The sequence below is a fragment of the Nestor notabilis genome, unplaced genomic scaffold (genome assembly GCF_000696875.1).
Source record: "Nestor notabilis isolate BGI_N333 unplaced genomic scaffold, ASM69687v1 scaffold1523, whole genome shotgun sequence".
NCBI lineage: Eukaryota > Metazoa > Chordata > Aves > Psittaciformes > Psittacidae > Nestor > Nestor notabilis.
In genome coordinates, this window is record NW_009921278.1 from 14,942 (window position 1) to 25,739 (window position 10,798).

The 10,798-nt window shown below is 42.9% G+C and overlaps 1 protein-coding gene across 1 annotated transcript; it reads left to right on the top strand.

The window, feature by feature from the left end:
* The first annotated feature begins 3,205 nt into the window (after positions 1-3,205).
* Positions 3,206-10,191, top strand: LOC104403034 (prokineticin receptor 2). The gene is made up of 3 exons (XM_010011067.1): positions 3,206-3,296; positions 4,786-5,462; positions 9,324-10,191. The coding sequence occupies exons 2-3, from the start codon at positions 4,966-4,968 to the stop codon at positions 10,018-10,020; spliced, it is 1,194 nt and encodes a 397-aa protein (XP_010009369.1). The 5' UTR covers positions 3,206-3,296; positions 4,786-4,965; the 3' UTR covers positions 10,021-10,191.
* The last annotated feature ends 607 nt before the right edge of the window (positions 10,192-10,798 follow it).

Sequence of the window (10,798 nt, forward strand, 5' to 3'; positions counted from 1 at the left end):
ATGTAGTAATGCCCCCGAGCTGAATGTCTGGTTAGAATACCAAGCACATGACCCATGACTGCTACCTTGTGTTTGGATGCCTGATGCTTTTGTCACATTTCACCAACTGATCTGCATTAGCAACCTTTGTAAAACTCCAACTATACTTTATGCAAAGCTTATGTAAGTCCCCTAGGATTAATTACCTCGCTCCGAGTCCAATTTATTTAGCAATTAGGAAAAAAATTGACAGTAGCTGGTGAATTTGCTGTTTTCAAATGAAAGGCCAGACCTTTAGGTCTGTTGCCTTAGGCTAAATGTGAGTTTTAGAAATGCGTTATTGGAAAGTCTCTAAATAAGTATTTTACATTGCAATCTTTTTTCCATCATTTACCCTCCAAATAACTTCCCTGTTCAAACTGTGAACATACTAATGAAAAAACCAAAAAAACAGGAAAGTAAATTGTTGACATCGTAGCTTTCAGTATCAACTTCTCTTTCTCAGCCTGAATTCATCGAACTGGTAACACTGGTCTCAGGAAATGCACTGTGATGCTATGTTAAATGTTGTGATACCATCGAGGAACCACCGATAAATGCTATCAAGGAGAAACCTTGTCATCATCATCATTGAAAGGCTTAGGTTGGTAGGGACCTTTACAGGTCATCTTGTTTCAACTCCCCTGCAACAGGCAGGGACACCTTCCACTAGACCAGGTTGCTCAAAGCCCCATCCAACCAGGCCTTGAACACTTCCAGGGATGGGGCATCCACAGCTTCTCTGGGCAACCTGTTCTAGTACTTCACCACCCTCACAGTGAAGGACTTCTTCATATGTCTAATCTAAATATGGCCTCTTTCAGTTTAAAGCCACCGCCCATTGTCCTATCACTACTTGCTCTTATAAAAAGTCCCTTTACAGGCATGTCCTACGCAGAATTCCAGCACCAGAATAACACGCTCTACAAAACAATGGGATCTTTGAAATACCATGTAATAGAGTGTAATCACGTGGTAAATGGATATCATAAACGGGCTGTGAGGAAGGATCTCTCAGTCTCCACAAGCCTCCTAGTGCCCCGTTGCAGAAGAGGAGACCTGTAGGCTGCAAAGCCCCAGGGCTGGGCAATGCTGGTAGAATTAAAACCCCAGCTGTGCACAGAGAGACAAAGACAGTTGCCCAGGCCATCCTGCAGCCTGGCCACTCCAGGGAGCTGCTCTTTCAGCACATTTACACCAGAAGTCACAAAAGACTATGGTTTTTGAAGACAACCTTTGGGACTTTTTACACAGCATCTGTACCTGGGAAATCCTCCTCCCTACGCCCCATGGCTTTAAGAGTCTTTCCACTACCACCAGCCCTTGTTATAGTGGGGCAGGTTATCGGGACAGTTAAGGAACCTCTAAACCCATCTTTCAACTTTCATTCTGCCCATTTGGCTCTAAGGGCAGGGGTCAGGACCATTGGTTTCATTGTCTATTCAATGACTTCTATTCAGACTGTCTATTCAACCACAAAGCAGCGTCCTGCACAGCACATTCAAATCACGTAATTTCACATATTACTAGCATTTTCTGAGAAACAGCTTAACACATATAGCAAAATTACTCAGAGCATGGCAGATGAACAACTGCCGTACAGAAGCTACATACAGAGCATGAAGCTACAGCATGAAGGGGCTGTAGTTATCAGAGTTCCAGTGCCAACTTGCCAATGGGGATGGACAGTACCATAGCAGCTGAGGTTTCAGCCTAAAGCAATATAAGTATTTGGGTATCACGCTGCTTGATTAACTCACTAGATAACTTAATGTGAGACAGCTGAAGAAAGCCTTAAAGAGACCAAGCATGTTCCTAATGTAAAGCTTGCAAGGGCTCCCTTCAGTGTACTAGCTTTTCTTAAGGGACATTTAAGGTTTATTTGGCCCATTTTAGGGATCTTTTACACCTCGTGCTGATGTGTGCTTGATGTTCACCTTGCCTCTCCCTATACTTACTATATATACATCTTTTATGACGGAACTCAACAAGTAGACTGCATCTGATTTCCTCATTGTTCATCTGGTTGTACGCTTTCAGGATATTAAAATCCCTTGATGGCTTTCACCTATTACACTGACTGTTAAAAATAAAGCCAAGCAAAGTATACACTGTGGAATTCTTACTGCTGTCCGCTGGCTCCAGATAGTGGTGGCTCTCTGACCTTCCACAAGTTTTCTGGAAGACATGTCATGTTAGTGGCCCTTTTGCCCCAGACATAGTTCATATTAGCAGATTTCTTTCCTTATCTCTTTCTTCCAGAGCTAAGTGTCCACTAGCTCCTGAAAGCTGAGTCTTGTGAGTGTGCATTATAGGGCACATATTTTAAGTTTTCTGCAAACCTGCTACATTCTTCATGACCTTCTACAGTGTCCTATGGTCTCATCCACTGGTGATCATGTAATGTGTCCCAACTATGCACCTTGGAAAATGTCATCTAATGTGATTAAGCCCGGAGTTGCAGAAGAGGATCTGCTGTGCACTTCCTTTCTTTCTGGAGAATTGGGAAGCAAGAGAACTGCTCCCTGCGGTACACATGCTTCAGAGCAACAAGGAGGCAGCATTAGCAAAGGACACCAAGCCCTTAAGGATTCACCGCCCCTCATCCACTCTAAGTAATAACCTGAGAGGCCAAGGAAAGCTGTCACGGGTCCTCTGATTTACAGCTATTCAATGTTTGACCCTCCTTCTGCAGGAGCTGCCCCAGCTGCAGTCTTAAAGACAATAGCCAGGGAGAGATACATGGAGAAAGGTCCCTGGGAAAGTAGTTCACCCTCCTTCCTCCCCCTCCTCTGCACTGGGAGCTTTGCGTTTTGCTTCTGTGACACATCAGGTGTAGGTAGCTGCTGCGCAGCACAGACAAAAGTCAAAGAGCAAGTGCAAACTGGGATTTTAAACCTTCCATGCTCAGACTTGGTAACAAAGCCACTTCACCAGATTGATGCATTGAGGGGTCTTAAAGCAGAGTGAAAAAGGGCTGTGCTCTATTGTCTCCGTATCGCACTGCCTCTTTAAAATCAGAAATGCATGGACAGCTTCAAGGTGCCTCCCACTGAGAAAAGGCTTTAGATGCATGCACAGAGCCAGCGGAGCCATCCTCCCCTGAGCAGCAGGGCAAACCTGCTTAGGAGAGAAATGATCATTCAGCAAAGAAAGCCCTCTGGCTGCTTTCAGTGATCCTTTCTCTGCTCCCGTGACAGCAGCACATTTGCAGGGGACAAACCTGGAGGCTATCCCCATGGTGCCCGAGACCTCCAAGAAGATGAGAGCAACTGCAGGTACAGTTAGCTGCTCGTGTTATGTCAGTTTGTGGATGGTTGCATTGCCTGTATTTATTTTAAAGCTCTCTCTTGGCATTTGGCAGGGAAACCTGTCTGGAACAGATACTACACCTTGCTTTGACCAATATACAGGTTTTGCATCCAAGTATTTATTTAGTACTTCTCTTAAACGAACATTCACATTTCCAGGCAGCTGTGGGGATGTCTTGGAAAGCAGTCAATTGTTTGAACTGTTATTTAGTTTCAGGCTTTGGTTTTCTTTTATTCTGTTGTTCTGCAACTCTTCAGTTTGAAAAGCAATGTGGAGACAGAAGTTGTATGAGAGAGTTTCTCTCAGAAATTTATTAAGTATTGGTACCTCAAGGGCTGAGGGTGGTTCCAGGCAAAGAAGGGGACAACAGCTCTGCTATGCAGATTGTCCTTTGTAGCCATGCTGGACATTGTTTGATAGCATCCAACACCCTGAAGACATACTGCCTCAACCCAGAGAAGTGGTAATGCCCCCCGATTCTCTTCTAGGATGGTGTGGGACTGTCCTGACAGCTGGGAGTTTGGTGCGAGGATTTCTAGATGTGGCATGGGAAGACACAAGAAGACAGCTTTCCCAGCATTTTGTTAGAGAGGCAGGATTAGGGAATAGGTTAGATTTTTTTACATCAGTATGGAAATTAAAACAGTTTTTAATAGTTGGTACAAGCAGCAGTACAAAGAGGGAAGCCTGTTCCAGCCTTTACAAGTTCAAGGCACTTTGCTGGGCAGGCAAATGTGGCATTCACAGGGGGAGCACCTTATTTAAGGAAGATTTTCCCTTTCGCCTCAGGAGTCTGTGGATGCAAAGCCCTACAAGCTGGTTCACAGGACTAAATCTTGTCTATACAAATTGGCAGAGCTTCACTGGTTTGGGAGAAGTAATAATGGATTATGCTGGCTGAAAATCTGGCTGCCAAAAAGAAAGTGCTGGCTTCAATGTTTTCTTGGGGCTTGGCAACTCTTGTTTAATTAAGAAATGTACTTAGAAGCTAGGACATCAGTCCTGTTTTCATTCTCACCTTCCACATTGCCCTGACTGAGACATCTAGAATAAAGCAAAAATTATTGTCCACAAGGCACATCAGATACCTTTCAGCAAATTGAGGTGTCATCTCATTTCAGCTTTTTCACCTTGCACAGGGATGACAGCACTATGGGCTAAAAGGCTGGTGGAGGTTTAAGCTGGATTTTACACTCGTATATTATCATTTCACTGTGTGCTGAAAACAAAATTTCATCATTGGTAAATAAAAATGCTGGGTGTAACAACCAGTGTATTACACAACTCAAGGGATTTTATGATAACAGAAGCATCCTTTCGCAGAGTATTTCTTCCTACTGGGCACAGCCAGCATTAGAGCTGTGGGGCAATAAGGTGCCTATTGCTCTGCCTCCAGCACAGTATTTCTGCTGTAATTTCCTCTCAGGAAATGTTTTCCTCTTTTTGTTCCCACAGAAGGAGATAAATGAGGCTGTTGCTCTATAATCTTATGGGGGCAAACACAAGGTGACTCACTGCTCAGAAGGAAACTTTGGATGAGGTCTCTTGCCTGCCAGCGTCATACCCTGCCACACTGGGTCATTCCAACACGAAACCAAGGGCCAGCCAAGCCACGTGTGCCATAACAAGACAGCCATGGCCATGGAGCGAGCTGAACACAACACAAATGCTACCGTTAACCCTAGCTTTGCTGCAATCTACAATCTCCATGATGGGGATTTAACCTCCTTGCGAAACTACTCCTTCCCTTTCAATTTCAGTTACAGTGATTATGACCTGCCACTGGACAGTGAAGACGACATGACCAAAACCCGAACCTTCTTTGCAGCCAAGATTGTGATCGGGGTGGCTCTGGTTGGCATCATGCTGGTCTGTGGCATCGGCAACTTCATCTTCATTGCTGCTCTCGCCCGCTACAAGAAGCTGCGAAACCTCACCAACTTGCTGATTGCCAACCTGGCCATCTCCGACTTCATTGTGGCCATCGTGTGCTGTCCCTTCGAGATGGACTACTATGTGGTGAGGCAGCTGTCCTGGGAGCACGGCCACGTCCTCTGTGCCTCAGTCAACTACCTACGGACGGTCTCCCTCTATGTTTCTACCAACGCTCTCCTGGCTATTGCTGTTGACAGGTAAGTGGGGTGCTGTGACTACACAAGGAGATGGTCGGAACTTCTGAGGTTGGCTGTCCAGATTTCTAGGGTTTAACATGGTCAGCCGTTCTGCAGGATCTGCTGATGCCAAGGTAGGTGCTATGCAGACATGGGTGTCTTATTTAATAAAAATTTAATCACGTGAGGTCATGACATTCCTGCAGAGAAAACTCGGTGGAAATGTCTTGATTTAACTTTTCAGGTGAAAAGGACAGACTTCTTAAAATGATTTTTTTTTATCATAAACATATGCTTGATTCAAGTGTAAGAGAGGATGTGTAAAATAAGGAAAGGACGAGAAAGAAAGAGACAAATGAGAAACATGCACAGAAAAGGGCGTTCATCAGCACTATATAATCCTGATCCAAACCATACATCTCTAAGGAACTTTCACTACGGGTCTACACAGCTATTCTGACTCTAGACAGTGAAGTAAATACTCTTCAGCAAGAGAAATAGTTGAATGGTGACACAGAACTTGACAGGTGAGTTTCCAGCAGGGTTATTACCTTACTGGGCATTTTTTTCTCCCTCTACAGTATTTTCAGTTTTGTTTTGGTATGAAAGAGTCAAAATAAGATTTCTGTGTAGAATGCAAAATAGAGTTCTTAATCCCTGTCATGCTGTACAGGAAAAAAGCCCAAACAATCGCTAAATTAACCATTTGACAGTACTGAGGTCTTAGCTGGATGCACAGTGAGTGTGGCCAGGACTCTCCTCTCCACTAAATTACTCTCCTCTCATGCCATCCTCTCTCTTTACACACCTCTCTGAGGATGACACAGTGGCAAGCCACAAACGACCCACAGGTCATTTATGGCACTGTCCAGAAAATGAGAAAATGCTCCACCAACTCCGTTTAGCAGAGATTTTCCTACAAACTTGGACTAAGCAGAACATAATGATATCCACCTGCTACACTACCTGTTTTATGCTGCAGTCCTGAGGGATGGCTATGCCTGCCTCTCACTCAAGGCATTTTAACAATATAATTTAACTGTATTCTTTCTTATGACTCCTGCTCTCTTAGCCTCATGCGCTGTGGACTCTGCATCAGTCGTGTCAGACTTATGCCAGCATGAAGCTGACCCTCAGTGCCTGCATCCGTCACAAAAAGTCAGAGACCTGCAGAGTAAACTCTTTATGGAAAGGCCATCACAAGCTAATCCACATCTCTGTATACCCTCTGCATACATGCACTGTATGATTCCACACCCCCCTCCCCCTTTTTTCCCCCATGTGTCATTTTATGCTCTAGTCTAATATTTCATAGTTTTTGGTACCTGATCCAAAAGGCTCAGGTCAGTTAACCCTGCTGACGGTTGTATAGGCATAGGCTGTGTGCAACTGATTAAGCTGTTATTGATGTCAAAAGAAGTCTTTCCACAGACTCTGGGAAAATTCAGAGACGTCCTGGTGTGGGAGAAAGTACAATCAGCTCCTATGAAACAAACCCTTAACAAACATCTAACAAAACAACCTTTGAACAGCAGTTGAGGACTCAGGGTTAAGCTTCTAAACACTATCATGTATGCATTACCATTTTCTGTTACTTAACTTCTTCAGCTTCTAAAACATTTTCTTGGAAAGCTCTGCGAGCGCATCCCAGAATGATGAAGTAACATGGGTCACTGAGCCCTTATGCCTACTAAGAAATTAGAAGATTTCTAGCGTATCTCCCCACGCATCTTTAAAAACAATCCTGGAAATAATTAATCACTGAAGTTTGTTGTAAGAACACACTATTATGGTTCCACTGCAGGGGGTTTTTTGTGAGCTTTTGACTTGGTAAACAGAGGGAAACCTTGTTCATTTAACAATCAGTCATTCCACGTTGGTTATGGCACATGGGTTGTTGACTTCGGTTTCTAAAAAGAATAAGCTCCTAACAAAAGTCTTTCCATGCCATTTAGAAGGGCTCACCTGTGTAGAGAGGGTAAACCTGTCCCACAGGATCTCCCCCAGCTCAGGCTCTCTTTCATCTTCCTTGATATCACACAAAAAGTAGGATTTTTGCATACTTAAGGCCACATCTACACTAGAAAATGATGCAGTGTGAAAGGAGAGGATATGAAGAGCAAGAGTTCGTGCTAAGGGTCCAGTGTTCATGCTGTAAATATTTGGGGGATAGCTTTAGTGGGTCCCCTGGACTGAACACTCACGGGCACGTGCTGTGTTTTATGTGCGGCTTTGGAGCACATCTTCCAAGGCAGTTCCATCTGAACTCGGTTCACGTGCTCCAGGACCATTTCACAGTAACAGCCCAAGCGCAGTAAGCAATGAGAATCAGAAAACCTACCAAAAAAGCTCCCTCCTGACTCTCTTGTAGAGATTTACTCCATCCAGCCAAATGTTCTGTTGAGCGGATATTCATACTTATGAATGCATACACATACGTTATCCCACAATCTTGTTTCCACAGAGCCTGATCTAAAAATATTCACTTATCAGCTCACAGTGAGGCTGACTAATTCTGCTGCCCCTTGACATCTAGCCTGCCCTATTAAGAGTGATGAACAATTCATCTGCTTATAAGATCTGGCTGACGAAAAGCACCACTGACTTTCCATTTTATTTTAGAACAAATATATCCTGTGGATGCTACCTATTCATAGACTACATACAGATAGAAAAGCCTCTGAATGAATGAGAAACTCCGGGTTTTGAAAAAACCCTTTGTGTTAAATACAATTGTAGTGGGAACTCTGAAATGCCTCTGACAAAAATCTCCTTTCAGCAAAAATATCCTAATCTTTTTGTGAGAGTGTACACTAATGTAAGTTCTTCCTACATCTGTAGCTTCTTAAAAAATCACCCACACAAATGCCAACAAAAAAAACGCCAAACAAACCAAAATCCAGAGTGAATGCCATTTGGTCCTAGCCCCCTTTTAACTGAATTGAGGGCAAATGATGAATCTTTCAAGCAATGTACTTCCATTTCCCCTCACTTCTTTGTGAAACAGTGCAGTAACATCTTGCAGTTTTACAGTCATAAGGAGTGCAAATACTTAGCTCAAGTTTTATGGTTTGGAATTTTACTTAACACAGCATATTTAAGATTAATTAGCAATATTCACCTCCAGCACATGAAACAAAAATTTGCATGGGCAGAAAAATGATACACAATCATTTGTCGGTGGCTAGAAAACACACTCACTCATAACCATCAGCTTCAGCTATTTGCTCCTCGATAAAAAAAAGCACATATAAATAGTTCTCTGCCTCAGGAAAACATTTTCCTGCTTCTACACGTTTGTATTTTTACCTCTACCTGACCAGGTGGAATTCACATTTCACATTTCAAACTCATTTCCAGCAAAGAATTTCCTGATGCTATACCATGGCACATCCTGGGTATGAGATCACCTGCATATTGTGCTAGGTCCTGCAAACATATTTGCCAAGTAATAGGCATATTACCTCTCTTTCTCCTTTCTACAACTCCCAGACATGTCATCTGTGTTAAAAGGAAAAGTTCGTGATACAAAACTGCAACTTTTTTAGTTTGATTTTGTTAAGAGGTGTGAGTTTAAGACTGAGGTTTTAAAGCTCCCCTCAGACACCCTTAATGCATGTTCAAGTTTTCAGACTGCCAAGCACCTCCTGTCCTAAACTTCAGTCACTTTCTCCAGAGTTTCTGCCTAGATTTAAGAACTCGGCTCTTGGCTGTTACTTTGGAAAATTCTCTTAACTCTCCTCACAGATAAATTTGTCAGGCTTTTCCCTTCTCTCAAGAATGACAGCAATTTTCTTCTGCCTAACTCTGTCCACTTTGTATTCCAAAGTGTGTTTTGACCAGTAGTGTCTTCAGACTTCATTTGGTGTTTGTCTGTTCTAGGTATCTGGCCATTGTTCACCCACTGAAACCACGTATGAATTATCAAACAGCAACCTTCCTAATCGCCTTGGTCTGGATCGTCTCCATACTTGTAGCTATCCCATCCGCATACTTTGCTACTGAAACGGTGTTATTTATAGTGAAAAACCAGGAGAAAATTTTCTGTGGTCAGATTTGGCCAGTTGACCAGCAGATGTACTACAAATCTTACTTCCTTTTCATCTTTGGCATTGAGTTTGTTGCACCTGTGATTACGATGACTTTGTGTTATGCCAGGATCTCTCGAGAGCTTTGGTTTAAAACCGTACCAGGATTTCAGACAGAACAGATCAGAAAGAGGCTTCGATGCAGAAGAAAAACTGTTATGGTACTGATGTGCATCCTGACTGCCTATGTTCTCTGCTGGGCACCTTTCTATGGCTTCACAATTGTCCGTGACTTTTTCCCCACCATCTTTGTGAAAGAGAAGCATTATCTTACTGCTTTTTACATAGTTGAATGTATTGCTATGAGTAACAGCATGATAAACACCATGTGCTTTGTAACTGTAAAAAATAACACCATGAAGTACTTCAAGAAGATCATGCTGCTCAGATGGAGATCAACATACAATGGAAGCAAGTCTAGCACAGATTTAGACCTGAGAACAAGTGCAATGCCAGTCACAGAGGAAGTAGACTGCATAAAACTGAAATAAATCTTCTGCCATCGTAATCTCACGTATTTTGGAGAAGGAGTAAAGAGGAAATAATGCCTCCTCAGAAGCTTCTCCCTTGTTTGTGGGAATACCCACCATTGGTGAGAGCCTTTGAAAAGCAGCCTACTACGCAGTTCCACCAGAACTCTTTTCACTGGACTGCTGTATAATTCTGTAACCCAGACTGATGCTGTGCTTCAGCTCAGTCATCTGTATATTTGGGATGTAGACACTCATTTTAGAGTTGTTTAAAATTTAAGATGAACAAAAACGTCGAATGCATTAAAGCCTATTACAGTGATGGAAGAGTTAATTGCTGATCCTAGCAATGATATCGCTTTGTTTCTTCTACAGAGAAATCTCTTAACCCCTTTAGCTTATCATTTGTACCTGTAAGCTATTTGGTGTCCTTTTCCTTCTGCTCACAAGAAGGAGGATGGCAAAAAAAGCCCATTTTGCTTCATGTCACTCTTTAACCTCTCAGTTTACCCCTCATGATGAAGCTCCTTGAAGTCTGAAGAGCACCAGCTTTCTACTGTCCAATATGCAGCATGCTTTTATGAAAGGCACATTCTCTACAAAGCTAAGTACTGCTTCAGAGTCTAGTGAAAGTCTCAAGTTTCTTTATGTGATACCTTGTTTAAGAATGTTTTATCAATATTCCACTCTGTAGTATTATGTAGTGTTACTCTATTACGTATTTGGAAATGGCACAGTTATGTATTGAAGGGACCTGTTCCCTTCTCTCACCTCGAGGCATTCTAAGGCCAGCTTCTAC

Excerpts from the sequence above, each read along its gene's own strand:
- LOC104403034 (XM_010011067.1), top strand. The coding sequence starts at position 4,966 with ATGGCCATGGAGCGAGCTGAACACAACACAAATGCTACCGTTAACCCT. Across the intron at positions 5,463-9,323 it reads CTGGCTATTGCTGTTGACAG|GTATCTGGCCATTGTTCACC; the intron begins GTAAGTGGGGTG and ends TGTCTGTTCTAG.